This window comes from Aspergillus glaucus, assembly GCF_001890805.1.
Source record: "Aspergillus glaucus CBS 516.65 unplaced genomic scaffold ASPGLscaffold_6, whole genome shotgun sequence".
NCBI lineage: Eukaryota > Fungi > Ascomycota > Eurotiomycetes > Eurotiales > Aspergillaceae > Aspergillus > Aspergillus glaucus.
The window spans coordinates 1,139,873-1,167,861 of NW_019170458.1; the positions used below are offsets into that span (position 1 = coordinate 1,139,873).

The 27,989-nt window shown below is 49.8% G+C and overlaps 11 protein-coding genes across 11 annotated transcripts; 6 read left to right on the forward strand and 5 right to left on the reverse strand.

Moving 5' to 3' along the window:
- Positions 1 to 1,613: 1,613 nt before the first annotated feature.
- ASPGLDRAFT_122585 (sulfatase domain protein) lies at positions 1,614 to 4,318 on the forward strand (the record flags this gene model as incomplete). The annotated part of the gene is made up of 3 exons (XM_022540339.1): positions 1,614 to 1,930; positions 1,993 to 3,654; positions 3,724 to 4,318. The coding sequence occupies 3 exons, from the start codon at positions 1,614 to 1,616 to the stop codon at positions 4,316 to 4,318; spliced, it is 2,574 nt and encodes an 857-aa protein (XP_022402973.1).
- Positions 4,319 to 4,967: 649 nt separating this feature from the next.
- ASPGLDRAFT_1343290 (DUF3176 domain-containing protein) lies at positions 4,968 to 7,348 on the reverse strand. Its single transcript, XM_022541283.1, has one exon. The coding sequence runs from the start codon at positions 7,147 to 7,149 to the stop codon at positions 5,317 to 5,319; it is 1,833 nt and encodes a 610-aa protein (XP_022402974.1). The 5' UTR covers positions 7,150 to 7,348; the 3' UTR covers positions 4,968 to 5,316.
- Positions 7,349 to 8,106: 758 nt separating this feature from the next.
- On the forward strand, positions 8,107 to 11,928 carry ASPGLDRAFT_34163 (RNA dependent RNA polymerase; the record flags this gene model as incomplete). Its single annotated transcript, XM_022544398.1, has 4 exons — positions 8,107 to 9,657; positions 9,716 to 11,091; positions 11,164 to 11,472; positions 11,526 to 11,928. 4 exons carry the CDS (start codon positions 8,107 to 8,109, stop codon positions 11,926 to 11,928), a joined length of 3,639 nt encoding a protein of 1,212 aa, XP_022402975.1.
- Positions 11,929 to 12,140: 212 nt separating this feature from the next.
- ASPGLDRAFT_122551 (polysaccharide lyase family 26 protein) lies at positions 12,141 to 14,978 on the reverse strand (the record flags this gene model as incomplete). The annotated part of the gene is made up of 1 exon (XM_022540334.1): positions 12,141 to 14,978. The coding sequence occupies one exon, from the start codon at positions 14,976 to 14,978 to the stop codon at positions 12,141 to 12,143; it is 2,838 nt and encodes a 945-aa protein (XP_022402976.1).
- Positions 14,979 to 15,395: 417 nt separating this feature from the next.
- ASPGLDRAFT_45328 (glycoside hydrolase family 88/105 protein) lies at positions 15,396 to 16,402 on the reverse strand. Its single transcript, XM_022546217.1, has one exon. It carries the CDS (start codon positions 16,326 to 16,328, stop codon positions 15,513 to 15,515), a length of 816 nt encoding a protein of 271 aa, XP_022402977.1. The 5' UTR covers positions 16,329 to 16,402; the 3' UTR covers positions 15,396 to 15,512.
- Positions 16,403 to 17,013: 611 nt separating this feature from the next.
- Positions 17,014 to 19,220, forward strand: ASPGLDRAFT_1513761 (putative 2-ketogluconate transporter). Its single transcript, XM_022542243.1, has 4 exons — positions 17,014 to 17,609; positions 17,660 to 18,178; positions 18,228 to 18,442; positions 18,489 to 19,220. The coding sequence occupies exons 1-4, from the start codon at positions 17,038 to 17,040 to the stop codon at positions 18,728 to 18,730; spliced, it is 1,548 nt and encodes a 515-aa protein (XP_022402978.1). The 5' UTR covers positions 17,014 to 17,037; the 3' UTR covers positions 18,731 to 19,220.
- ASPGLDRAFT_122797 (uncharacterized protein) lies at positions 18,935 to 20,703 on the reverse strand (the record flags this gene model as incomplete). Its single annotated transcript, XM_022540358.1, has 3 exons — positions 18,935 to 19,511; positions 19,563 to 19,852; positions 19,903 to 20,703. 3 exons carry the CDS (start codon positions 20,701 to 20,703, stop codon positions 18,935 to 18,937), a joined length of 1,668 nt encoding a protein of 555 aa, XP_022402979.1.
- Positions 20,704 to 21,015: 312 nt separating this feature from the next.
- ASPGLDRAFT_122137 (NAD(P)/FAD-dependent oxidoreductase) lies at positions 21,016 to 22,230 on the reverse strand (the record flags this gene model as incomplete). The annotated part of the gene is made up of 1 exon (XM_022540293.1): positions 21,016 to 22,230. The coding sequence occupies one exon, from the start codon at positions 22,228 to 22,230 to the stop codon at positions 21,016 to 21,018; it is 1,215 nt and encodes a 404-aa protein (XP_022402980.1).
- A 701-nt stretch (positions 22,231 to 22,931) lies between these two features.
- On the forward strand, positions 22,932 to 23,395 carry ASPGLDRAFT_123001 (cupin domain-containing protein; the record flags this gene model as incomplete). The annotated part of the gene is made up of 2 exons (XM_022540372.1): positions 22,932 to 22,957; positions 23,026 to 23,395. 2 exons carry the CDS (start codon positions 22,932 to 22,934, stop codon positions 23,393 to 23,395), a joined length of 396 nt encoding a protein of 131 aa, XP_022402981.1.
- A 368-nt stretch (positions 23,396 to 23,763) lies between these two features.
- On the forward strand, positions 23,764 to 25,546 carry ASPGLDRAFT_122583 (putative carboxylesterase; the record flags this gene model as incomplete). Its single annotated transcript, XM_022540338.1, has 6 exons — positions 23,764 to 23,948; positions 24,005 to 24,174; positions 24,230 to 24,277; positions 24,329 to 24,510; positions 24,569 to 24,910; positions 24,968 to 25,546. The coding sequence occupies 6 exons, from the start codon at positions 23,764 to 23,766 to the stop codon at positions 25,544 to 25,546; spliced, it is 1,506 nt and encodes a 501-aa protein (XP_022402982.1).
- A 375-nt stretch (positions 25,547 to 25,921) lies between these two features.
- Positions 25,922 to 27,989, forward strand: ASPGLDRAFT_146555 (putative homogentisate 1,2-dioxygenase). The gene is made up of 7 exons (XM_022541887.1): positions 25,922 to 26,134; positions 26,186 to 26,208; positions 26,265 to 26,439; positions 26,487 to 27,101; positions 27,153 to 27,315; positions 27,363 to 27,485; positions 27,538 to 27,989. Exons 1-7 carry the CDS (start codon positions 26,018 to 26,020, stop codon positions 27,783 to 27,785), a joined length of 1,464 nt encoding a protein of 487 aa, XP_022402983.1. The 5' UTR covers positions 25,922 to 26,017; the 3' UTR covers positions 27,786 to 27,989.

Genomic DNA, 27,989 nt, shown 5'->3' on the forward strand with positions numbered 1-27,989 from the left:
GTACGTCGTCGCTTCTCTTGGTGGCGGTTGGTGGCTTCATCAAAGGAGGCGGAATCGGATGAAATGATTCGGGATACAGAGGATGGGTTGATTGACTGATTATAGGTGGTTTCAAACCAGATTTTCAGTGCGATATTTGATAGATGTGGCTTGAGTTGATGCTGGGCTCGGAGGGCAGCCTTTTGGCTGTTTAAAATAGGTTGACGGGTTTGCTTTGGCATTGCAGAAGGGAGGGACGAAGTCAAAATAGCCTATTTTGGTTACTCCTATATTAGCAATTTTGTATTGGAGGAGGGGAGAATTTAAGCAACTTGCTAGTAATGGAGTATTAAGCAATTTTATATGGAGTTGTAATTTGGACAGCGTGGCCAGTTGCTTATAATGGAGTATTGCTTATATCGGAGTTGCTTATAACGGGGTTTTACAGTACTCTACTCTGTAGTGGAGGAGGACGGCAGAACAATTGCGTGGTTGACTGCAGAGTGGTGCAATTGTGGGGACTCGCGTCAAGCGTTTGAGTTTATTGGATGTGACAGCGGCAGAACCTGTCTGTATTTTTTTGTTCCTTCATGACGTAGGATAGGAGAATCCTCGATAAGAAGTCGTATCGCCGTCGAAGAGTCAGGGGGGGGGGGGGGTTTCATTTGCAGAAAGTGCTCTCGTGTCCATTGTCCAATCTCGCAAGGACCAAGCTCTCGATAGTTTGGAACTAAAAATCAGACACTGTTACAGTGGACGTTGCATGACCGATGTTTCACCGGGCTGGATAGGACTCCTTAAAAAAGGGGGACTATTGTTCATTTCCGGTGCACTCTACTACTATGGATGTACCTAGGTTGATGTCATGACTTACTTGTACTACAGTACAGAGTACAGGACCGTGGTTGTAGTAGTACCCCCCGTAGGCATACACGCCCAGCAGGCAGAAAGATAGAGTGATAACCCTGCATGTCAAAATCTTATTCCTCAAGAAAAAGGTACGAGACCGCCTTCCCCTTTCAGACCGGACAGTCCGGCCTTGGCGCGGGGCGCGGTTGGTCTTGGCATTGGCCTTACGGAGGATGGCCGAAAGAGGAATGTCGTGGTCCAGTTCATTGCGTGAAGGTGTAGAGAGTGTGTAGAGAGTGTGTAGAGTAATAGTAGTGTAGAGGACTGAGTAGAGAGACAGACAGACAGAGAGAGAGAGAGAGCATGTACTCCGTACCAAATACTCCGGGGAATACCCCAACTCTGGAATGATTATTAAGAACTATTTTAATCGCGCTAAGCCCCATCGGGTCCAGGGTCTCGTGTGGACCGGGAGGCTCTCTTGGTTCTCTTTCTGGCTCTCTGTCAGGCTTTCTTCTCTTCTCTCTCCTCTCCTCTTCCCCTTCTCTCTGTTACCACTGCTCTTATCGACTATAGCATCAGTCCTTCTCTTCTCTTTCTATTTTATTATATTCTTCCACCGTTCTTCTTCCCCTCCTTCCCCCTATATCCTTCCCGACCGTTCCATGGGTCTCGTTCACTGAACGAAAAAGGAGTCCTCGTGTCGCGTGCTCTCCTGCCGTGGCGGATTCATTCTTTTCTATACTCTGTACTACTATCAACTTATCTCTTTAATTGCATTCACCATGCAATATCATCGAATCGCCCAAGCCGGGCTGGACGGCGCCAAACTCGTCGCCAAATACCCCGGTACCTATCTCGATGCTGCCTGGAGTGCTGTGCGCAAGTTTTGCTTTGCCGTCATCTTTCTCGCTCTGATTTCCGCCAAAATGACCCATATTTACGCTCATATTACCTCCCTGTCGGTTTCTGTGTTGCTCGTTTGGGGTATCACCTTTTTCCTCCAGGATATCGTCATCATCTTCCTCGCGAGGGGGTTGACGGCCGAGTTTGAATGGAAGACCGTTCGCATTGCTGCTGCTGTTGTCACCGTTTTTTGCACGTAAGTCGAGCCTTGGAATTGGTCGTCGGACAAAGCACAGAGTACTAATTAAAGTCGTCTAGACTCGTCATCTCTGGAATGGCCTCGGCCAACATCTCCTTCTACTTCACCACCGGTGCCGAGATCCACTGGCACCAGGCCCACAACGTCGGAAGCGACGCTGCTGCCATTCGCACCCTCTTGTCCGGTTTGACCGGTTTCCTCATCGTCGAGATTCTCATCATCGTCGGTGCCTATTTCTCCTGCAACCTCCTCTACAACGCCACCGGCGCTGTTCTGCACATCCTCGGTTCCTCGCTGAAGCTGGTCGTCTGCTGCTGGCGCCGTAAGCGCCCCGATCCCGCCGCTTTCGAACGTATCGAGTGTCAGGATTATCGCGATGATCAAAACAACGGCGAGGAGGTGGTGGACGACGATAAGAGTGAGGATTTCCTCCTGGACGGACACGTGGACACCTCCGAGAAGACCGCCGTTTCGCTGCTCAAGCGACTCTTGGTTCTCCTGCCCATGACCATCCTCTTCGTTCTGCGCTGCGTTCGTCCTCCCGACCCGGCCTTCTTTTTCCTGTCGTGGTCCATTCCTCTGGCCCCCTTGGTTGACGGTCGGCCCCATCGCGGTCCGCCCGTCGAAGTCAGCGGATTGAAGGGTTCTTATGGCTGGCTCACAAACCAGACTGCTTTGACACCCCCGGTCACCCTGGATTGGTTACCCAATGACCGTGTCATGCCGGGATTCACGGATTGGGCCCCCAGTTCGCTTTCCAACGCCACCGAGCCGCCGTTGCACTACAACCCCACCGAGGATCCCATCCACATCTCCAACCTGCACCACGACGTCCTCGAACCGTTGCGGGAGTCCTTGCGCAGTGGCGAGGTCAACATCAAGCACATCATCTTCATCAAGCTCGAAAGCACCCGCGCCGACGTCTTCCCTCTGCGGGAGGACGGTTACATCTGGGAACGCATTCTCGAATCGTACGGTGGTGAAATCCCCGACGCGGCCAAGGAACGCTTGTTGAATGTGGGCCGCAATGCCGAACGCCTGACCGGTTTCCCTGCCGCCCTTTCCAAGAAAGATGGTCCACCCAAGCCGTATGGTGGTATCAGCGCCCGTGACGCCTATACCGCCGGCACCTATACCCTCAAGAGTGTGGTCGGCAGTCTCTGCGGTGTGACTCCTTTGGTCGCCGATTTCAACCGCGAGTACCAGCAACACATCTACCAGCCCTGTCTGGCCCAGGTCTTCGACGCGCTCAACACCCAAAACAACGACACCGTTCCCGATGACTATACCACCTGGCCCTGGCATTCCAAGTGGATGCAGTCCGTCACCGAAACGTACGACCACCAGGATGATCTGACCCCCAAGATGGGATACCACAACATCACCGACAAGGAATCGCTCAACCTGACGGGCGTCGAAGAGGTCAACTATTATGGTTATGCGGATACTGTCCTGCGTGACCATGTCCGAGAAGCTCTTGACGACGCTGAGCAAAATCATCGCCGCCTGTTCCTGACGCACTTGACTGGAACTACCCACCACCCGTGGGGTATGCCAGGTGGCAAGTATGAGAGCCTTCTCGGTTCGAATTGGAACAACGACAACATGAACCGGTATCTCAACACCATCGGTTATGTTGATGGTTGGTTGGGAGAGATTATAGATATTCTGCAGGAGAAGGGAGTTGCCGATGAGACTCTGTTGGTCATGGCTGGTGATCAGTAAGTTTTTTTTTTTTTTTTTTTTTTTTTTGCAGACTCAAGAGATATGCAGTAACTAACCATCTCCAGCGGTCTGTCATTGCCATATGACAATGGGATCACGCCCTATGACAATCCTCGCGTCGGAAACTTCCATGTTCCCCTTGTTCTCGCGCACCCGAAACTGCCCGCCGTCCCCATCGAATCCCCGGTCGTTAACAGTCAGATCGCCCCGACCGTGCTCGACCTGCTGATCGAATCTGCTTCGCTCGGAGATGATGCTCGTCACGCCGCCGCTGATGTTCGAGCCCTGTACGAAGGTCAGTCCATGATTCGACCTCTGACTCGCGAAGAGAAGGGCAAGCAGGATTGGCAGTTTAGTGTCATGAACACTGGTGGTTCGTGGCTTTCTCTCCGGTCCGCAGATCAGCCCTACCGTCTGGTGATCCCCTTGATCAACGATGTCGAATGGCGATTCAGCAACATGGAAGTCAACCCTCACGAGGTCTCGCCGGTCATCAAGAGCTTCGACGTCGACCAATTGGCGATGGAAGTCGACCGGATTCACGGGCCTTTCGCCTTCAAATGGGTAGGCGAGGCTGCCCACGTCGCCCAGTGGTGGGTGTCTGAAAACTGGCGACGATACCGGTTCGACCCGGACCAACCGGATGAGCCTCACGAGTGAGGCTTCTTTGCTGCATCTTGATTATCTGCGTATTTATTTTAAAACCTTTTGTCCGATTGCATTGGTTTCGGAGTACATATTGTTGCGATTTGGTTTGGGAGCAGGCGTTTCATCTTGTTCATTGCATATATTCATCATTGTACAGCCTTATGATGCCATGGTCGTCCATGTATTTGAAGAGATAATCTTGCATCTGAATTCGATGGTCCCATGTGATTTGCATCGTTTTTGTTCGTTTTGCCGCGATTGGCTTTGTATGTCGGATCTTTTTGGACTTTTGACATCGATTGGTAACTGGCATAGATTAGCAATTGGATATTTGCACCGAGTTTGACATCGTACTGGCCTGAGTGTCGTTCTCCTGTACTTTGTATGAGTCGCCAGCTACTTGATGGGAAAAAGTGTCTAGTGTGTCTCCGGCGAATCCGCAGGACTCGTCAATCTGAGCTCATGTCTACTTGGTCCGAGCAAGGTATGACGCTCAACGACGGCAGCATGATATGCTCATTTCCTCGAATGGTTTACGGCAAATATGCCACCGGCTCGATGGCTCGTGTATTCTCCATGCTGGGGCTGGATAGACCAACATTTTATACGGCCCACAAGTACGAACCGAAGCCAGCCATGTCCGGGGATCTATTGAGTTGAAAGGTAATATACTAGGTGCAACGCACAATTGCCATTGAAGCTAGAATAAAACTGAAATGATATCATCCGTCTTGTCATAGTTACAACATCCAGTCTCCCAAGCCCATAGCATAATCCTATTCACCCTCAACCTGTCTCTTAGCACCGGCCCCCTCGTAGCCCTGGTCTTCTATGTCCAGGCTGACAGTATGGAATATTCCAATCAATTTGGCGAGATATCCTTCCCTTGCAAACATTGTCCCAAAAATGAATGAAAAGAGGCATATTGAGTACAAACGAATTCCATTTTCTCAAAAGTGTGGTCATACCACTAGACCAACAAGGTGCCGCAACAGATTCAATGAAGACCATCAGTCATTGACCTCGGAAAGCACAAGAGGAGAACCCTTCTTTGCACCAACAACTTTAATCTTCTTTGAAATGCGCTCTGCTTCCTCGACCTTTGACAGACACACAATATCATCTGCTGAATCTGTCTGGAGTCGAAACATGAGCAACGGCAGGACGGAATCTTTCCACAGTACCATATTCAATTTGCGGCTTGTGATTGAGGTGGCTATAAGTAGGAAAATCGAGAAAAGCACTGAAAGCGTCGGGAGAATGATCCAAGGCCACCTCACATGGATGTATGTTTCATCCCGAAAGGCCTCCCCTGGGATTGTGAAGGCTGTGGTGTCTGAACGGATAATGTCGGTCATGCTGGTAGTCATTGAATCCATCGCTTTATTGACGTCGTCCACGCCGCCAATGATGCTGGCAGTCATCCTGTTTAGACCGGGAGACCCAAGAGAACGGTAGTAGTTTAACAAATCATTCAGAGTCGTATCAAGTTTACCCCAGGTGTAAGCTTCGATGGAATAACTGGAATTCGGGGATAGCTGCTCCGTCTGGTTGGGTGGGACTAATGTGACCTGCGAAAGATTAGGGTCACTCGTATTGACATTCGGTTTCAGTTGTTGGTCCTTATAGAGCCGAAGGCGGTTATCGCTTCCCAGGTAAACATTATCCTTGTACTGCCTTTCACACGGATACACTGCACACATACTTATGCTTGGCATCTTCTCTGGCACGGTGTAATTGTCCCGTGTGTAGATATTGACTTCATCCGCGTATCTTGATGAAATGAAGGACACAAGCGGCTGCTGTATTCCAACAGCGGGGCTGTCTCCCCTTGATATGGCAAACCACTTGACACGCTTAGTGCTGAGGATTGGTGTATTATGTAGCCCCTGTTCCCACACGGAGTGGTTATAAATAACGTCTTGCGTTCTCGCAAGGAATTCATACCCATCTGGTAATGTGTATGTGCAATTATCTGGAGCTTTCAATATAACATCTGACCATCCCAACTTCTTTCCATACACTTGCATGAGTTGGGGATCAGGTTTACAGCTTTGGTTGGTTTGGCTGGTGATATCCTGGCATTGACTACAGAAGCCCAAGGTCACAAAGTCAGGATATTGGCAATTCCCTGATGTACACTGCGGCTCAAGAGGGGTATGTGTCTCCGCAAGCCCGTTCAGGATAGCAGCGTTCATCGAGGGAGTCAAGTCAGAGTCAGAGTTGATGTCCCACACTGCATTCATTGTCGAGCCATTTCCTGTGTTCCCATACGCATGCGCAGACTGGACAAACGCTGTCTCATTGTGAGCCAGTACACTCCGTGAGGGGAAAGCCAGAATTTGCTGCGCAAATGGATCAATGGCCAGGGACAGTATCATAAGCAGTGCGCCAATAGTTGCTAGCCCTGGTGTTATCCTCCAAAGTATCTGAAAAGAACCCCAGGGCCCACGGCTGGCCTGATCATAAAGCTGCATATGATAAAGCAGTGTTGGTGATTGGTATCGGTTCCATTTCAACTGGCTAAGGCAAGATGGAACCAAGACGAGCATTGTTGCTTTTGCAGCAGTGACGATGATTGATATGATTGCATTGGGGGAAACGCTGTATCTCCAGGTGGCATATGGCCTACCATGAATGTATACCAGGAAGCCGATCAACAGAGCAATGCAGACGATACTGAATACAGCAGCTAAAATCTCCGGTAGCCATGAGTCTGTCAAGAGTGGTCTTCTCTCCTTGGGTGCATCACGTGACTCTGGCTCTTCGAGCTGCGATTCCGATTTGGAGGGTTTTGAGGATTTGTCAAGCGCAAAGATTTTGTGTATTGCTTGCTTTGCCATTGGAGAAGAATATCACCTGTACGGGTGTATACCGATGATAGCAGAAGTTGAGTGTAACCATAAAAAGACTCGAGAACATGGATATCAACGTCTAATCTCCAGTATTTATGTTTTCTCTCCCCTATTAAACCCCTCGCGATCGCTGTCCGTCTCGCGGATATTTCCTGACAGAAGCGGAAAGGATTTGCGACTTGCAATGCTTTGATTTTATTATTATTTTTAGTGGCACAAAAATGGTATGTGATCTACGTGAGCGCTTACTATGTAGGGAAGGAGAATGAAGTTGATGTCCGAGTCATTTCGATTTTGTACAGAGTATGTCGTTCAATAATAACATGCAGTCCTATACCGTGTTACTTGGAGTCATTTCTGGAATCCGATATGGGACTTACAAGTATCATGTAATCCCCTTTGGATTGACTAACCGCCCTGTTACACTTTTTTGGCTGTTGTCACGGGCTCGGAAACTAGCAGATAAAACGAATAATATTCATATCTAGACTAGGTAGCCTAACGACGAGAATATCGAATCTGGGGAAGAAGAAGAAGAAGAAGAAGCAAAGGAAATCTATCTAGGCGATGAACGGTCTTTGTAGGCATTTGTGTGGTGCGGCTCAAGCCCTTGTTTGCCCATATTGCTTGTATGGCATCGTTTGATATGTTGGCGCTGTTTGTCTGGCGTTGAGCCGTCACAGCTGTCATGTAGCGTACTTTGATACCCAGTTTGGCCGCTATAGATTGCCATAAAAGTCATGTGCCTTGACAGCCAACTGCGGGGTATCGCACGTCTTCTTCAAATTGTCTTAGACATCTGTCAACTCTGCTCTTTTTCTCATCTTCCAGGACGTCCTTCAGCATTCCAACAGCAGGCCTCATTGCGAGACGTTATCTTCGCTACGCGACATAGAGAGCCCGCGTCTATCAACAGCTCTACAGCCGTCGCCTACAATCGTCAAAATGGAGGTTTTTATGCGCAATCTTCCAATCGATTTGAATGAAGATGGGTTGAAGACTCAGCTCGAGCCATTTATGAATCGACTCAACATCGTTGACTTCATCTGTGAGAAACCAAAGAGAAAGAGCATTGGGAACGTGACGTTCCTGAGTAGGCGAGACGGTGAAAAATTTCTGGAAATACACGGACAGCGCAGTGCTGAGACTCCCTTTCGATCTTATGCACCTGCACCCGCCAAGTCCAATTTAAAACTGACTGGAGCTGATGTTTTCTGTACACTAAGCAAGCGTCAACCCCAAGAATTCACCATCAAAACACTTTCACACGCAGTGCAGGAGAGAGCGAATCCGCAGTATACAACTGAGGAAGACAGCTCGGCAGTGTTGTTTTTTTTGTCAGGTTTTAGCTGCGGGTACTACACGTTCATCAGCGAGCACCTTGGATACGTCCCAGAAGTTGAATGGAGTAACCGTGGGACAGTGAAGTTTACGAAGCGAAATGTCGTCGTCAACTTGGACAGTGGCCAGTTGATTAGAATCCCGCTCAACAGTATCGTAGAGCTTGTTTGGTTCAGTAATGGGTTGCTGACACTGACATTGTCCACCGTGCCGCTTTTCTTCGAAGCAACTAATGGGATCGATTCCGTCCTCTCCGCCATGCTGAGCCTCGCCCTTGATCAAGGAAATGTGCATTTCAATCGATCTCGGGAATCAACTCGCACTCGAATTTGTGCCCTAGGAAAGGAGCATGCCGAGTTGGCTGGGCAATGCCTCGTTTATCAATTTAATGTGTCCACTTCAGCTTTGGGACATAAAATCGAGGAACTCAAGCAGCGCGAAATTGTCGTCACACAGTACGATGTTACTATTCCGCGAGCCCTGTTATTCAACACAGTAGGATTCACACATCAAATGGGATCCCTGAAAGTGGAACTCGCGAAGTATACTATGGACCGATCTGTTCCATTTGAGCTGTTATTCCATGTACAGGCCCTGGCCTACAATGCCTACCTTCTTCCATCCACAGCTCTGGAATTGGCCAGGCAGCTGTGGCATGAGACTACTGTGAGAAGGAGCAAGGGGCTGTCGCCTGTGTCTGCTGATGCAATGAAGAAAATATTTGACACGATCGACTGGCCTTCGCCATACGGAGACCCGGCAGAGTTCGAAGTGAGCTACCTCCTTCAAGCGATCAAACAAAATGACGAAGAAGTCAAGCAGGGATTATTTTACGGAGACCGTGCTTTCAGCCCAAGCCAGAATGTCGCTCGAATTTGTCGGGTGGCAGTGACCCCATCTCGCATTACCTTGCATGGCCCAGAGATGGAGCCCAACAACCGCATTTTAAGGAAGTTTCCCAACCATCACGAATACTTTATTCGGGTGCAATTCTGTGACGAAAATGGGCAGGACCTCCATTTTAGTCCTCAAGTCAACAATGCCAATATCTTCGCTCGGCACAAAAATGTCTTGAAACGTGGGATCGAAATCGCGGGACGAACTTACACATTCTTGGGCTTTTCACACTCGTCTCTGAGGGCTTATTCAGTCTGGGTATGTTGCTTTTCTACTCGCCACAGGTGCCTCAAGCTGACTGCATCGTTATGGCTAGTTCTCCGCTCCATTCTTTGACGACAATGGTGACTTGCAGACATACTTTACAATCATTAAAGCCCTTGGTAACTTCTCCGGAATAACGTCGCCTGCACGATGCGCTGCAAGGATTGGTCAGGCATTCTCTGAAACCCCTTTCGATGTTGACATAGAGAAGAACAAGATGGTAGTTCGTCACATACCAGATGTCAAGTCCCCAGATGGTGCACGTGTTTTCAGCGATGGCGTCGGAGCCGTTTCTCAGAATGTCGTCGAGACCATCTGGGACAATATTCCACTTTCGAAAGGCTTTCCGACATGCTTTCAGATTCGTTTGGGGGGCGCCAAAGGGATGCTCGCTGTTGACAGTCGACTTGACGGCTCGGTTATTGCACTTCGCCCGTCAATGATCAAATTTGCCAGCGAGGATTTGCAAACACTGGAAATATGCGATGTTGGATCACAGCCAATTCCTTTGGTTCTCAACCGCCAAATGATCAAGATTATGGAGGACATGGGTGTCTCGGAGGATTGGTTTTTTAAATTACAGAACATCCAAGTGTCCCTTCTCCGAGGAGTCACCGCCAGCATCCAGAGCACGGCGAAATATTTGAAAGGACAGAATATAAGCCGGTCACTGCGCCTCCATAAACTATTTCGACACTTTGGTGCTCTTGGTATTGACTACACAAATGACCGGTTTCTTCGTTCCGTTGTGGAGGCCCTTGTTCTTCGCGAACTTCGCTTGCTCAAGCACAAGGCTCGAATTCCCGTCCAAAAAGGCGTCACACTCTTTGGCATCATGGATGAGACAGGTTTTCTACAAGAGAACGAAGTTTTTGTCACATATGAAACGACCAAGGCCCAGTTCGCACCTCCACCTGGGCCAGGTCCACTTGTCGTCACTCGATCGCCCGCTCTATTCAATGGCGATATTCAAATTGCCCACAATATCGTTCCGCCTCACGATCATCCCCTGGTGCAACATCGGAATTGCATTGTTTTCAGCCAGAGGGGCTCACGAGACCTGCCAAGTCAATTGAGTGGTGGCGACCTCGATGGCGATATCTTTAACATTATTTGGGATCCCGAAGGCGCTCCAGCCGTGACATATCCGCCAGCTGACTACCCTCGTGTGTCGCCAGTTGATATCGGTCGCGTCGTCACCAAAGATGATATGGCAGACTTCTTTATCAACTTCATGGAGACCGACCGTCTAGGGGTGATTGCCACCAGACATTTGATTATGGCGGACCAGTTGACGGAGGGATCTTGTCATCCAGAGTGCAAATTGTTGGCACAGCTGCATTCAATGGCTGTTGATTTCTCCAAGACAGGGATCCCAGTGAAGATGGAAGATCTGCCGAGGATGACATCCCGATATCGCCCGGATTTGTAAGTCTGTTTTCAATCTTTTGATACCAAGTCGGATTTTGCTAAAAAAAAAAAAAATAATTGATATGACAGTTTGGCGCCAGGGCCGCAGGTCCACATTCATGATAAATCTGATATTCACCTTGACACCCATATTCTCCAGACTAGTCAAAATGAGGACGAGGGCCTAGGCCCGTCTCAAAAATACTACAGATCCGAAAAGATCCTTGGGAAATTGTACAGAGCCATAGACGAGCGACGAATCTGGTCTGAGAATGTGAAGCTGAGCAGTGAAATTCCATTCTGGGGTGAATTCATGGATGCTATGATACAGAGGTGTTCCGTCTTTGGTCCAATACCTTGGATCTATCGCATCGACGAAGCACGACTCATACGAAAAGCGTAAATAACCCAAGACCCTTTCTTGCCGAGCTACTAAACTTATTTTATAACAGATATGAGAATGCCATTCTTTCCGCGATGAATGACTTTTCAGAACACCCCATCAATCCCATCAGCGAGCTCGAGGTCTTCATCGGTCACATTCTCAACAAAACTGGCGTACAGACTCACCGACAGCGAGCGCGATCCATCAAACTGTCAGATGAATTTGATCGGATCGTGACATGGGTCATGAGTCAAATGCGTCCTTACGGCAATCAGCCAATTCCCTTGACCGGCTATGAGACCGAATATGACGCGTTGGCATTATGTCTCGCCTGTGTTTATATTGCGGGTGAAAAGGACGAGTCAGCAAGGATACGACGCCGCAAAGATTGGTACGGAGGACTGCAAAGTTTCCGGGTTGTTTCTGCTTGTGCGTTGCTCGCAGAGCTCGAGTTATTTGAGAAGAATTAAAGTGGCAGAGGGTCGATGTTGTTTCTACGCGATGTATAGGAATATTCATGTCCGGATAGTTGTATTGTTCGGACGTATCATAGACGAACAGGCAAAGTGAAGGCTATAAGCGTACTGTTCAACTGAATGAGAAACATAACGAGCTACAACAAAGATTTGCCAATCTTCTTGACAATATACCTTTTTCGGGGAAACCTCACTAGAGCTGAGCCCTAGTTGCTCACCTCTCTTACAAAAGCCAAGTTTTGAATCGCAGCCAGCCCATATTGAGCAACGGCGTTTGTAGATATCCATGTAGCCTCCTCGACAGGAATAATCACGGCGCTCCCGTTTACTCTCACTGTAGCCCATGGATCATCCTCTGTCAGACCGTCAGAGCCATCGTTATCACCGTAGAATTCGTCCCATGCGCGCTGTCCCACAGTCCCATTGTCGTTGTCTTGCTGCGCGTAATACGCTGTCAACCGTGAGTGGCCTTGTACCAATGTGGTCTTGGTGAACGCCTCCCCATAGCGCGCTTTTTGTTCGTCGGCCGTTGCACCGTAATAATAGCAATAATCCAGCCAGGCGCTTCGTAGACCTTGAGGAGCATCACCGCCCCAATACTCGAGCAACTCTGAAAGTACCTCCGGCAAGCCAAACACCGCATTCAAGTGGGAGATGGACACGATACCCGTGTTGTTCGGATCAGTTGGCGGGGGAAGCAACGTGCCATTGGTAATAGCGTATAAGCCCGACCCTGTGACGAAGCCATTCGTCAGATTTGCGATTCCCCCCGCGGTACCGGTCAACTTTCTTTTCGCTTCCAACCACCGAGGCCCACGGCGCTCCCATTCAAGAAGCCAGCCAGCCGCAAGACCGGCCCAATCGGTGCCGAGAGATATGGCAGTAGGTTTATTGGGCTCGGGTGTCCAGCCATCGTCGCGGACTTTTCTCTGCGGGTCCAAGGTTCCGTATGTTTTATCGGTATCTAGAGCCTCGTCCAATAGCTCCCCGACTCGCTCATCACCCCCGGACAAATAGTAGAAGTACTTCCGGTACTGGGGCTGAGCTATACGAACCTGCTTCGCGCTGTCACCAAAATGCTGCACTCCGTGTCGGGTTCCTAGGCCTTTCCAGTCGCCGATATGGTAAACGTCTACTTCACCCGTGTGGCGTGTTAGCGCCTCTGCGAGCCGGTAGACATCCGCGCGGCCGCTCCGCAGGAAGTATTGCCAGAGGAAGAGGTCGGGGGACAGCTCCGAGTTGTCCCAGGCGTATCCGCCAATGTCGTATCGCCAGATGTGTCTGTCGTCGTCGTAGGTGTGCATGAAATCGCCGTAGTTCAGGAAGCCGTACCACCGACGATAGTCGACCTGCCCTTGGTAGAATTTTACCAGGAAGTCGAGGTGGCTCTCGAGTGCCGCGGACTTGCTGTTGTTGTTGTTGTTGTTGTTGTTGTTGTTGTTGTTGTTGTTGTTGTTGTTTCTATTTTCGGAGATATCAGGGACAGACCAGTATGATCCGATTGCCTTTGTCTCTCGGATGTACCGTGGTTCTGCTGCTAGAACGGGTGGTTCATTGGCATGCTTGCTTAGCTTTGCTAGCGTATCAGCGGAGGGAGTCTGATCGAACGCATATAGAAAGATCTCGCTAGTCCTTGCTATCCCGTATGGCGTGTTGAAACCGGGCTCGTAGTCTTCATAAGTAATCTCTAGTGCTTCCAGTTGCTTGGCGTATGTGTCTTCTCCCGACTCATCGTGGTACGCTCTGAGATCTAGCGGAGCGGCTTCAGGACTGTATAGCCAGATAGTGAGAGATCCTTGATCGGACGTGGCGCTCGAGACGTCGATGCTAGTGGGATGTCTCTTCCAGAAGTCGCGCAGGCCAACTGCTAGCCCACCTTTGGTGGCACCACCCAGATAAGTAAGCCCGTGAGAGCGCGTTCCACCGGGAATATCAATCCACCCCTGTCCGGGCTTTGTTCGTTTCTTGATAGTGAAACCGTCGGGGGATAATTGGCTCAGTTTGTAGTCGTTCCACGCGGGGATGTACTGGATGCGAGAAGAAACGCTCTCATCCCAAGTGCCCAGCTCAGGTGTCTCCTTTCCCTCAAATTGAGATAAACGGACTTCTTCGCCTGGATCGCGCCGCAGACCCGTGATACCTTGGACAGCTTCATGGAGAAAGCCCCCGTTGACTCCTGGTAGTCTGATATGGCGATTGTATAATTCTTCGCCGGCCAAGGGAACATGAAACTGGATTCCCAACCCACTGACAAAGTAATTGTCTGCTTTTCCGTCAAATACAATGCTGTGGACGATTCTGATAGAATCCGAGTTGGTGTATAGGTAAAAGCGCAAGGTGAATTGAAGCCAGTCGTCGTGGTCTCCTCCACTTGTGACCTTGTGCTTTCCTTTGACAGTGACCACCGCGCGGACAGATGTGTCGTTATTCACAGAAACCTGCTGTATATCGCTGTCAAAATTGAAATAATTGATGGAAGTGTTGGTCCGGGCCGCAACGTCCTCCGCGACTCCCGATTGGGAGTGGAGAACCAGTTTTCCATTCTCGCCGACGACCTTTCCACTCGAAGTCCTGATAGAGCCTATTATCGAGTTTCCTTGCTTAGGAAACGAGACTGTGATTTTACCAGTGTCGACACTGACTTCGTCCGCCGTATTGGCAACTTTCACGCCAGACGAAGTACTTGAGTTGGTTGAATGCTTGCTGTGTGCGAATGATGAAGCTCTGATGGTGTGCTCCGAGCTGACATTGTCAAGCGGTGGAATAGCATGCCCAGTCCATTTGATGGAGCCGTCACGCCAGTAACCGGTCACCCAAGACTGCAGTGGGATCTGTTCGCTTGTTTTTCCAACGATGCTGAACAGAGTGTCGTTGAATCTGTACTTCCCTTGGGGCCAAGGGAGTCCGAATGTCGTCCCTGAGGTATATTCGGGAGGTTCGCCAATCCAATGCACCCTAAAGGTATCAGAAGTGTGGTTCGTTGGTCTTGATAATACCTCATTGGCGAGGGACCCAAGGGTAAGCCAAAGAAGTGACTGTCGCATGGCCAAGTTCATCGATCAAGGAATTAGATGACTTGAAGCACACAGAATTAGGAGTCATTTCAACAGAGCGATACAATTCTCTAGTCCCTTTATATAGAGCAAATCTCATATTCCAACACATTCTGGAGAGGGGAAAGCCAGCTCCAGTCTGCTGTACAAGAGTACCAACGGCTATGGTATCATCATAGGCTAAGATGGGCGAGCTCAGTTCGCTTCGGGGAAATAGATGGCGAGAGCCACTAAAGCGAAAGTCCATATTAACAAGTCAGGTGTCACGCAAAGTCGGGGTCAAGTGGCATTATTGGTGGCCGTATCGGAGCAAGTAGAAACGGCTAATTCTCAACGACGAAGTCATCAGTCGGACGTTGCCGCTTTTCCGGTTAAATGGATATTAATATCTCGGACTCTATGGTAGTTGGGACGGATAATATTCCTATCTGAGCTAGGGAGAGCCTTAACAAGAACTGGAGAAACGAGGAATCTACCTGTGCGTGACTGCCCGATATGTCTTAAAATTCTCACATGTAGTATATACTATAGAAATGTTCTCAGATATTCCCCCAATGCCATAATAGCCATCGCCTGCCCATACGGCATAGCTGTGAGGGGAATTGCCTTGTAAAAATCAAGAGAGTCCCCCATTCCTGTTCCGAAGCTCGTATTCTGCAACTCCCCGTTTGCATCCACGGCCCCAAGTACAGCGCTGATTGCCTTCTCGCCCACGCCTCTATAAGCTGGCGGTAGGTACCTCTTTCGTACAGCCTTGAGAATCCCGTACGCAAACCCAGCGGTTGCAGATGCCTCGACGTACGAGTCAGGATGGTCGAGGAGCGTATGCCAGTACCCGGAGCCCCCCTGGAGGCGTCCAAGAGCCTCGCACTGCGCATATAGAGTATCAATCAGGTGTACGCGAAGTGGGTCCGTGGAAGGCAGGTCCAATAATTCGATAAACTCCGGAATGACCATAGTTACCCAGCAATTCCCGCGCGCCCAGCGAGCAGAGGCGAAATTATGCCCGCCATCTTCAAAGGTCCATCCGTGATAAAATAAACCAGTTCGTGTATCGAAAAGGTATTTGATATGCACAAGGAACTGCCGTTTCGCCTCGTCGATGTACTCCGGACGGTTCAGTAACTTTCCGATCTTGGCGAGAGGTAGAACCGTCATCATCAACGTATCATCCCACAACTGCTGATGGTTGTCGGTCAAGTAGGTCGCATGCTGAAAGCCACCATAGCGCGTGCGCGGGAGATCATGCATCGCCCAGTCGGCCCATGCCTCTAACCACGGACGGTACGTGATATTCCCTGTTTTCTCGTAGACGTACGCCAGGGTTAAGAAGACAGCCATCGTATTTATATTCTTGGTGGTACCACCCTCGGTAAACCGGGCAGAAAACCAGTCTTCAATGATTTGGATGTAGTTCTCGTCGCCAGTAAGTTCATGATACTTCCACAGGCCATAGAGGCCAATGCCGTGTGTCCATTCCCAACCTTGCCATGATTTAGTATCGATAACACGAGAGTCAGGCAGGTGCAAGAGAAATTCGCCGGTAGTATCATGGATATTGATGAGGTTCGCTATGAGGCGGTTAACGGTGGCGCGGATGTGGGTGGCTGGTTCCGACATGGTCGACATTGTACTTGATATATCCAGATAATAATTAAAGAATCTGTAGTTAGCTTCATAGCTAATGTTTACGACAGCTCATACATATATCCCCCGCTATGCTCAACGAAGACACAGAAGGCCTTCCCCGCATTCGGTGCAATTCGACCCCGAGGGTCCTTCCTGATTGGTTCAAGGGAAGGATTCCGGGGTGTCTTCTCCCACTGTGGGGATGTCAGACCTGAAATCCGGGGTAGTAGAACTATGCGGCTAATATATAGGGTACAATGCACACTGGCTAGGACACGAATCAGGTGGTAATGTGGTTCTTGGTTTTCCTGGTGCATAAAAGGACTCTTTCCCGTATGCGTTTACTCCCTTGTTCCTTCATTACCATCATCCCCTGATAGTGTAACTATCTCTCGTTGCGGATGCTGCATTACATTCCAATATGGACAAACAAGAAACCTCCCATATCGAACGAACACTATCCCCCAGAGACAAACTCTCGCAACTCGATGCCGTCAAGGACCCCTCCCGTGTTGATGAAGAAGTCCAAGCATACGCTTCCCAGGGCCATATTGAAATCGATGAATCCGCCAGTCGCCGGCTCCGTGTGATGATTGACCGCCGCGTGCTAGTTATCATGATAATCACATACTTCCTGCAAGCCCTGGACAAAGGCACCATGTCTTTTGCGTCTATTATGGGTATCCGCGAGGACACAGGCCTGGAGGGACAGCAATACTCCTGGCTGACAACGTGTATCTACATCGCCGTACTGGTTGTCGAGTACCCGACCAACTGGGTAATTCAGCGAGTGCCTCTAGCCAAGTATCTTGGGGCGAATGTGTGCATTTGGGGGGCAATATTAGCCTTACATGCGGCTTGCCATAACTTCACGGGCTTGGTTGCAGTCCGAACGTTGTTGGGAATCTTTGAGGCATGTTGCCAGCCTATCTTTGTGCTTTGCTCAGGCATGTGGTATAAACGTGAGGAACAGGCGGCCACGGTGACTTACTGGTACGCCCGGCGTATCCATCCTGCTCGCCGTATAGGGCTGACTCGTACAGGTACATGATGAACGGTGGGCAACAGATTGTCGGCGGCCTACTAGCCTATTGTTTCAGTCTCATCGGCAAAGATCGCGCCATCCGATCATGGCAAGCCCTATTCCTGACTTACGGCTGCATATCTTTCCTCTGGGGCATATTTGTTATCTACTGGATGCCTGACTCACCGATGCGCGCAAAATGTTTCTCTGAAAGCGACAAGCGACTCATGGTCGAGCGAGTCCGGTCGAACCAGACAGGCCTTCAGAACAAAACCTTCCGATCCTACCAGATGTGGGAGGCATTTCGCGACCCGCAAACTTGGTGTTACTGTGCCATTCAAGTGTTCACGACCCTGCCAACAAGTGGATTAGGAGCTTTCGCGAACATTGTGATCAAAGGGTTTGATTTCACTGAATTACAGACACAGCTGTTGGCTATGGTTTTGGGATTTTACATTATCATTGTCCTGCTGTCGTCGGCGTGGCTCGTCAAGAAGACTGGGCAGAATCTGCTGGTTATGTTGGGATTCATTATACCGTATGGCTTCCCGTTCAGATCTCAAGCGTGCTCGGACTAAAAGGAACAGATCATTTATCGGAACGATCGTCCTCATGACTGTTGACAACACCACAACAGCTACCAAAGCAGGACTCCTCATCAGCTACTATATCACCCTCTCCTTCTGGTCCGCGCAGACCCTCGCCCTCTCCATGATATCACGGAATATAGCCGGCGCTACAAAGAAGTCCACCGTTGTCGCGGCCACCTTTATCTCCTGGGCTGCTGGGAATGCAATTGGTAGTCCTCTCTCTTCATCTCGACACTTTTTCAGAACTAACGATGGCAGGCCCTCAAGTATTCCTGGAGAAGGACGCCCCAAAGTACTTCATTGCCTTCGGGGTACATTTAGGCTGCTACTCCATTATGACATTGTGCGTAGTCTTCCTTCGATTCTATCTGAAGAGACAGAATAAGAAGAAAGACGAAATCTTGCGAGCACAAGGAGTGGATAACGCGGATCCAGATCTAGTATATGCGTTTGAAGACAAGACGGATCGTGAAAATTTGAACTTTCGGTATATGTATTGATCGGATGTTGAAAAGGTTCCTCTAAACGATAGGGTTGATCATTATAGAAGGACAATGTAATAAGAATATAATTCCAGACTGAGTTGGGATATCGATGTGGCGGTTAGTCTTACCAAAGATGCTTCGAGGCAGTGAGAACTCTTTACTAGTACACGGCGTGAGACATAATTCTTTTAGCCAGGGAATAAAACAGCGGGTTATTTATCAACTTGATGCTTGTATTGTCTCCATCAAATTTGAGAACTGGTCGTCTGAAGGTGCGCAGAAGTCAAAGTTCAGATCAAATGGAATCTCAGATGAGTCAAAGTTCATTAATGGCTCATCTGGTTGGGGAAAATTCGTGTTTGCTGGCACAGTAGCTGAGCGTGCTGTCAATGACAGTATCTCCCGGGCAATGATACCAATCTCCCGGTAGGTCCGCTTTCCGAGGATCCAGTGCTCGCTAAGACGTTTCAATGTACCCATGGTCAGGCGGATCTTCTCACGGCTGGTGACCAACTTTTCGCCTTGAAGAATGTATCGACAGGCTGAGAGATGTGCGATGGTGACGTTGGCAATCATGCAGATCAGGAACGGGGAGTGAGCGTTGAGATTGGTTGGAAGCGTAAGGAGGTGGTCGAGATTCTCAACAGCTGATAGGCATTTGACTGTGTGCAGTTCTGATGCTGCCTTGTCAGAGCACTGTAGATGTTCGGACGGGGCTAATGGAGCGCATCGCGATACCGCTTCAATGGGACTATAGGCCAACGTGGACAGTGGGCGATGAATCTCAACGGTATACCTAGATGTTAATTCAGATTAGTGTATTGAGTGCAAGATAAGAGAGCCGTACGTATGCATGATGAACAGGGCTTTGAACATAACTTCGTCCACAGAACCGTCGCTGCAGATCAAACGCCGTTTCGAGGTAGGAAGAAGGGCGTGCCACGCTCTGACACTCGTGTCGGCATTTGCACACATCGATTTGTATAACTGTGCGTCTGCGGTGCTTCCGGGAAGCAAAGCGTGTTCAATTCCTCGCGTCAAGCCGATGAGTTCTGCATATGACGAGAATAGTAATTCATCATCAGCGAAAAATTCGCGGTTGTCGTAATCTTCAATACTTTTTGCCGGCGGTATATTCTGGTAAGGTCAGTCTAGTCAAGACACTACAGGCAGTATGAGTTTGTTACCCCAGAGTGATACTCTTGCTCCTCGCAAGGTAGATCAACCGTGATGTCAATATTGCTTGTCCGGAATGGAAAAGTATGGGTACTGCCGGCAATGTGTGCATCCGTAACATAGAACAACCACCAGGTGCGCCGCCAGCTTTCCTCAAGGACAGGACTGTTCTGTCCATGGAGCACGGCAAATTCCTTTCTGTTCATTCCAAGTCCCAAACCCAGCTGGATCGCTTCGTCGAGCAACGCGGTGCCGTGCTCGGCCTCGTTACACCAATATACGGCGATTGAGTAAAGGAGCATTGCTTGCACATCGAATCCAGTAACAGTACGGCTTCCCGTTCGAATCTCCATCAATGCAACCTCAACGTTTTTCTGCAATTCATCGGATATCGATTCTGAGAATAGCGAACCAATGTAGCAAATCACCGACGCAAGCAGACGAAGTGCGTCTTCTGTAAGATGCTTATCCAGATAGACACGAGGAATAATACACGGATGGGCTGCATGGAAGAACTCATAGTACAGATCCAAGAGAATTGGGTTGATGCTTTCGTTGCAACAGGTCGAAACAGTATCAGTAGCATTGGGGGCCGCCTGAAGAGCAGGTCGTATGGAGCTCTCACTGTCCATAACGGGCGAGGCCAATCGAGCCTGTCTTTCTCTTTGTTTTCCGCGACGCCGCGAAAGAGGATAGATGCACTCCCTCGCACTTGCAATACAGCGGGAGCATGCTGGCTTCTGTCCGTCACAGCGGTGGTGCTTGTAGCGACACGCCGCACAAGCAACAGAAGACCGATAAACGGGCTTCATCGATGGACTACTAGCTTCAGTAATATCAACCATGGCGTTCGAGTTTTCATGCTAGGGAATCGGTGATTTTCAGGGTGTAGAGATGGAAGAATGGCGCAATCGACGGGGAAAAACCGGGTCGGCATAAGGCATTACGACTTATTGCCTGAGGCAGAAAGAATTTCTCGTAGTTACTATGAGTTACAAGTGCTAATATTTCGCTCATTTTATTAAGATATGCACGAATAATAAACTAATTCAACATAATATTGCCTAATCAATCTGTCCATTTTTCTGCATTCCGAAGAACCCTAAAGGTCACTGCAATAGTTCTCATGCAAGCGTAGGACCAGCACTGTCCGGGTCCGCAGCAGCAAATGCTTCGACACGGTCTGCTTTTGGAGGATATATCACAACCTGGTTGATATTCTCCTTGATAGCCTTTGCCGCAGAGCCAGTCAATCGTACTTGACGGTCCCATCCCTCGGTGACCACCGCGCCCCAAGGGCCTAAATCCAAGCAGGTTCCATACGCGGGTTGTGCATATGGTTTTGGGGCAAGGGCAAGCAAGTCGGCTGCTGCATTGTGCCCAGCAAAGCGACCAAGACGCATGGCATGCTGGCAGGACATTAACGCATGATGGCCCTGATCGTCGGCAATAGCCATGGCTGCATCGCCCGCCACAAAGATGTCCCGAATAGAGGGAATGCGCAAGTCGGAATCGACGTGCAAACGGCCGCTCCGGTCTCTCTGTCCATGAACTTGTCGTGTCAGAGCGCTCGCTTCCATGCCCCCGGTCCAGATGACAGTCAGCGAATCTATGCGCTCGCCACGGCTGGTCACCACCCCGGTCTTGTCCACCGATACCACCGCCGCGCCCAGTTTATATTCCACTCCCAGACCCGCCAACGCTTCGAGGATGACTGGTCGCGGACCAGGCCCCAGTTCTGGTCCGATGACATCCGCTTGTTCGATGATCACAACTCGCGCGTCCTCTAATCGGAGAATGGAGCGGAGTCGCGACGGCATCTCTGCGGCGATCTCGATTCCAGTAAAACCACCGCCGACAATGACAACCGTGTTCCGCGCAGGATGGGGAGGTTCGAATGCGAGATGGTGCAGATGCTTGTCAAGGTTGGCAGCTTCGTTGCGCTGGTCGATACTGAATGCATACTCGTGAATGCCGGGAATGTTGGGGCGTTTCAGGTGGCTTCCGGCAGCCAGGACGAGCCGGTCGTAGTCACGGGTAGAGCGAATGCCCGCCAGGTCGACAATTGTCGCTCGTTTCTGTGCCGTATCAATCGTGTCGACCAATCCTGGAACAAATTGGATACCCGTCATGTGGAAAAGTTCCTCGAGCGAGACACACATCTTGTCGGCATCCGATTCATACAACCGTGGACGGATGACCAAAGTCGGCTCGAGAGATACGACAATCACTTTAATCCCACTCGCCTCGCCTCCCCCATTCTGCTCGATGAGTCGCATCGCAGACAGGGCGCCCCACATGCCGGCGAAGCCTGTTCCAACAACGAGTATCGTTTGCATTTCGATTCGTGTGATTTGATCTCGGACCTGTAGATATCACTGAAGCAGGACAAGCCAGTCTGTTGTAATATCATAAATGACGAGCCATCGGATCTTTTAAATATGATACTGCAAGCATCAATAACGTTGGCTTGATACATGTCTAGCCTCAACCGACACTGAAATCGTTCCGCAAGCCGACCAGCATAGGCTATAGTGCATCACACAATTCTCGAACTCAAAACTACACCATTGCAGACACTGGATGGATCCTATTCTTTCTTCCGATCGGCATTGTATCATACAGACACTTGGAGAGCATCTGGACAATGATGTGATCAAAATATACGCGGTTAAATCCGGCCATATTGCATTTCCGGTTCATACAAGGGGGAATGGTGGGCCTCGTGAGATCTGTCCAAGTCCGACACATAGCCTAACGAGGGACAATAGGCTATTCGGGTGGGTCCAGCTACACCTACACCAATGAAAATGTGCACGGAAATCCAACACGCGGGATTCGGAGATCGTGCATTTCGGGATTGAGATCCTTTGGCGTCAACGGTTGCAAAAACCCGGGAGCACAGGAGCATTGCAGTATGCCTGAACAGATATATAAGAGTAGCTTACTGTCTCAAATGCAATTACTGTTAAAACTATCTCGTTGGAACACAGTATAAGATCGAATTGGAACTTTGAAACAGGGATATATATACTTGATAATGGACGAGCCACAGTACGACCCGCGGTATGAATTGCCCATCTCCAGTTGATACAGGGAATTCTGTGATTAGACTAATGATTGAGTCTTTCTAGTCGCCCAATGCCTACCCTCAACGTCGCATCGCAATACCGTTTAGCAAACTGCCCCGGTAAGAGCATTATCGGGTTGCTTGTCAATTTCCCCCCGAATGGCTCGACTCCCCCACATCGACATGGCGGCGCATCCGTTTCTGCATATGTCATCAGCGGGACACTGTTGAACAAGATGAACGACGATCCGATGAAAATAATCAAAACGGGAGGTTCCTGGTACGAAGCTCCGGGATGTCATCATCGCATCAGCGATAACGCAAGCAAGACCGAACCGGCTACCTTGTTTGCGTCCATGATTCTCAATACGGAGGTGTATGAGCGGGATGGGATGGCGGCATTGATACAGATTGATGAGGAATACAGTGTGTAAAATTGAAAGGCGTTGTTCTATTCTAGCCCAGGCGTATTACCTGGTTCCCGAAGGTTGCTATGCTACCCCCCCAACTCACCCCGAATGTACGGATCAATATTTCTTGGAAGCTTTCATTGTTCTCTCTACAATCTCTACAGTGACGCACAAATCTCAACGTCAAAGTTATACGACCGGAAATTCCCCTCCTTTCTCCCCGTTTGCTGAACCCACATGGAGATGTACCTGGAGTCTCCGCAAAGCCCCACGAACGCCGCCCAAACAATGCCCTTGGGCGGACTGGAGTGAATGAAGCAGCAGAGAATAAAACGAATTTCATAGTTTACATCCTTGGCATCTCTAACCAGCAACTGCAATCAGGACTCACCATGGCGCTTCCACAAATTCACCACGACTCCCTCCAGACTACCTTCACCGGTACCTCTCAGACCGACAATGGCATCACGGTCAATTCATTCAGAGGTATCCCGTATGCCACTATTCCGGCTCGCTTCGAACGTTCGCAGCCGATACAGAAGTTCGACGAACCTGCGGTCGATGCGACGCAATACGGGTACGATCGTCTTTGTCAATTCGAAATTGGATGCGGAACTGACCATATGTTCATAGACCACGATGTCCACAAATGAAGATAGATGTGCGCCATTTGCTACGCATCCCAGAAAACATCGAAATTCCAGAAGAGGATGAGGATGAGTTCAAATGTTTGAATTTGGAAATCACCTGTCCCCCGCTGGATCAGACAAAGGGGCCTCTTCCGATCTTGATCTGGATTCACGGTATGGTTGTCGATATTGTACGCTGGACGGTATCGGAATATGCTGACGGATGCAGGTGGCTCGCAGGTTGTCACGTTTTGCTCTGCTGCATCTGGAATCTGTGGTACGTTTTATCGCGGATCGCATGTCAGACCTTACCCTAATATTACTATAGACCCAACGAAGCTCGTTGCAAACTCGATCAAATACCAGAAACCAGTGGTTTTTGTTTCTATAAACTACCGACTCAACATCTTTGCTTTTGGCGATGGCAAAGAGAAGAACCTTGCGCTCAAGGACCAACGACTCGGAATTGAATGGGTGCGCAAGAACATTGCTTCTTTTGGTGGTGATCCGGTATGCCCTACGGTTTTCCTGGAGTCAAGCGTGGTGTCGATTAACGATTCAATTCTAGAACAATATCACCTTAGCCGGCGAGAGCGCCGGTGGTGTGTACGCTCACGCTCATTTGGTTACTGGACCGCCAGTCAAACGGGCCATCCTGGCCTCCGGATCTCTCTACCTCTCGCGCCCAATGCCAGCAACACGAGGCGAGTGGATGGTCAATACTCTAGAAGCCAAAGTGAAGGAACTGGGGCAGTCGTCTCTTCGCAAAGCAACTGTACCCATTCTCATACAGGCCCTGAGAGAATGCAACGTCAACTCGATGTTCCTCCAGGAGGACTCGGAATTAAAAGACTGGGAATCGAGACCGGAACATGTCGAAGAAATCATGATTGGAGATACGGAGTATGAGGTATGCACATTTTCTCATCACCCTACAAGCTCTCTGTCTCACAATTTACCAACGTAGTCTGTGATCTGGCGCAACGGCATTGAGACCCACGACACATCTACAATTAATGCAGCCTTTGAACAGAATTCGGAATGGGGTCCTCAACTGCGTAAAATGTACCAGGTCGTTCCTACTCGTCCAACGGCCAGCAAGCTCGGTGCCCTGGACATCATCAACGATGCTCTCTACACCATGCCCGTCGAAGTCATCTCCGACAAACTTCGAGCAAATCAAAAGACTGTTTACAAATATGTGGTCGACCAACATAACCCCTGGCAGTTGTCCAGCCGCTCTCATCACGCCGTTGACTTGCTCTTCCTGTTCGGGACGATGGATCTGTCGCACAACCCGGGTGCGGAGGCTGTCGGTCAAGAGATGAGATGGCGGTGGGCGTCTTTTGTCAATGGTGATGCCCCGTGGTCGGAGCAGCAGAGATATGCCTATGGTCCGTTCGGAGAATGTGGCGAGATTGACGAGAGACAGTTTGCTGGTCGACGGAGGACAGGACATATCAAGGCATTAAGGGAGGCTGGAAAGGAGGCGTTTTTGCCCATTGTGTTTGCATTGGCAGCCGGGAAAATCAGTTTGTTGAACTAGATGTCGGAAGTAATAGAATCGTGATACATCTGCAGCCGCCGGTAGTTGAGCTCCCAGCTTTTACCGTTCACCACCATTACTCCATTATTGCTCTCCACGATCCTACGACCATCCACTTTTACTCAGACATTACTCATGTGGGGTTAGAATAACACGTTCCTGCGGTAAGAGCGAGGATGATTCTCCTGGAAGCTTGTGACGCTCATTCCCCACCCGCTTTTGTAGGGTTCGGCAATGGGAGACCCTCCGAAATGCCGAACATACAACTGTATCGCTCACGGAACGCTACACTGTCATGAACTTTGTACCACTCTCCAAAAAATGGGGCAGACGTATTGATTGATAATTGTGTTTTTGTTATATCCAGGAGATGTTGGGACCCCACAAGACCACGGACTATATAGACTTGGTCCCTGGACGAATGTCCTTGGACCCATCTCCATTCATTATCGACATAATACAATCGCCATCATGTCTTCAACAACACTGTCAGACCCCAAGGAATACCAGAACATCTTCCACTGGGCCGAAACACAGAAGGATGGGACTATTCCCTCCTTCGCCACGAGACGAAACGACCCTTACCAGGTACATATTCCTCGTCATTCAAGTGATTTACAGATGCTAATCAAATTACAGTACCAAGCGGGCTTTGGTAACTCGTATGTCTTCTTCATTCCGACATCCAGCATTTCAACAGGCTGATCTAGATGTCAAGATTCGCCTCTGAGGCAATCCCCGGTACCCTTCCACAGGGCCAGAATAACCCTCGCAAAGTCCGTTTTGGATTGTATGCAGAGCAGATCACTGCAACGGCTTTCGTTGCTCCGAGGCACTCCAACAAGAAAGCGTGGCTATACCGGGCTCGTCCGGCCGTTGCTCATCAAGGATTTGTACGTGGGATCGCGGTTGGAAAAGAACCCGGCTAACTAGCCCCTAGAAAACCCTCCCCGACAACCCCGACACAGAATCCAATTTCCTCCCGTTGAACCCCCGCGTGCACGTCTCTCCCACCCAGCTTGCCTGGCACCCCTTTGACATCGCAGACGGAAAAGATGGAAAGGTCGACTTCATTTCCGGTCTCAAAACAGTCGCCGGCTCGGGCGACCCAACGCTCCTCGAAGGCCTCGCGACCCACGTTTATACCGCAAACACCAGCATGACGCAGAAAGCCTTTGTCAACTCGGACGGCGAGTTTCTCATCGTTCCCCAGGAGGGAACCTTGGACATCCAGACCGAATTTGGACCGCTTTTCGTTCAGCCCGGTGAGATCGTCATCATCCAGCGCGGTCTGCGGTTCCGCGTCAGTCTAGTTGACAATAAACCGGTTCGCGGATATATCCTTGAAATCTGGGGGAGTCGGTTCGAGCTCCCAGATCTGGGTCCGCTGGGTGCCAATGGTCTGGCTAATGCCCGGGACTTCTTGTCTCCGGTTGCTGCGTATGACAAGCAGCGCGAACAGCCATGGGAGATTATCTATAAGATGGGAGGGAAGTTCTTCAGCAGCACACAGAATCACAGCCCGTTTGACGTTGTAGCGTGGCATGGCAATCACGTATGCTTACTCCCCCAAGGTCATAACATGTCAAGCTGACAGTTTACATAGGTCCCCTACAAATACGACCTGACCAAGTTTGTCAATGTCGGGTCGATCTCGGTCGACCACATCGATCCCTCTATCTTCTGTGTGTTGACGGCCAAATCTCGTGATCCTTACACGCCATTGGCCGACTTGCTCATTTTCTCCCCGAGATGGGACGTTGCATCGCGTAAGTCCACCATGCTCCTCAGACGGAATTCATACTCACGAGGATAGACACCTACCGCCCACCATACTACCACCGCAATGCCGCGTCTGAACTCATGGGCCTCATCTACGGCGGATACGGCGGCCGCTCTGACGCCTTTAAGCCCGGCAGTGTCTCTTTTGAATGTGGCAGTATGTTCCCTCCCTTGCGACAAACGCTTCCCATACTAAACGGAATCTGCAGTGGTCCCTCACGGCGTCGCCTACGAAGAATTCAAATCAGCAAGCGACCAAGTCCCGCCCGAAACGAGAATCTCCGAGGGTTCGATTGCGTTCATGTTCGAGTCGAGCCGTCCGTTCACCATCACGGACTACGCGTTCAATAGCCCCAAGTTGCACGAGCATGAGCCGAAGATGTGGGACAATCTTGTTGACAACTTTGCGCAGCATGAGAAGGAGGTCGAGGAGATTTTGGCCAAGGGTTCTGGTTAATGAGAGTGGCTAGTGTAGTATTATGTACAAAGTCTTCATTCGCGTTTATAACTGAGGGAACGGTCGACACATTCCATGATCAGTATTCTTGACTTAAATCAACGTCATCCATCCACCCGGTAAGGCTGGCCTCTATCCGACGGGGGGCATTCGACTGACGGAGAGTCGAATCGAGTCTTGGCACTTTACTATGGGAGAAAATTG

What these genes read in the sequence shown, in the direction of transcription:
- ASPGLDRAFT_146555 (XM_022541887.1), top strand. Translation starts at nt 26,018, where the DNA reads ATGTCTTCAACAACACTGTCAGACCCCAAGGAATACCAGAACATCTTC. An exon ending in GACGAAACGACCCTTACCAG is followed by an intron (nt 26,135 to 26,185) that starts GTACATATTCCT and finishes ATCAAATTACAG; the next exon opens with TACCAAGCGGGCTTTGGTAA. An exon ending in TGTCTCTTTTGAATGTGGCA is followed by an intron (nt 27,486 to 27,537) that starts GTATGTTCCCTC and finishes CGGAATCTGCAG; the next exon opens with TGGTCCCTCACGGCGTCGCC.
- ASPGLDRAFT_45328 (XM_022546217.1), bottom strand. Translation starts at nt 16,328, where the DNA reads ATGGCTGTCTTCTTAACCCTGGCGTACGTCTACGAGAAAACAGGGAAT.
- ASPGLDRAFT_1513761 (XM_022542243.1), top strand. Translation starts at nt 17,038, where the DNA reads ATGGACAAACAAGAAACCTCCCATATCGAACGAACACTATCCCCCAGA. An exon ending in GCGGCCACGGTGACTTACTG is followed by an intron (nt 17,610 to 17,659) that starts GTACGCCCGGCG and finishes TGACTCGTACAG; the next exon opens with GTACATGATGAACGGTGGGC. An exon ending in TGCTGGGAATGCAATTGGTA is followed by an intron (nt 18,443 to 18,488) that starts GTCCTCTCTCTT and finishes TAACGATGGCAG; the next exon opens with GCCCTCAAGTATTCCTGGAG.
- ASPGLDRAFT_1343290 (XM_022541283.1), bottom strand. Translation starts at nt 7,149, where the DNA reads ATGGCAAAGCAAGCAATACACAAAATCTTTGCGCTTGACAAATCCTCA.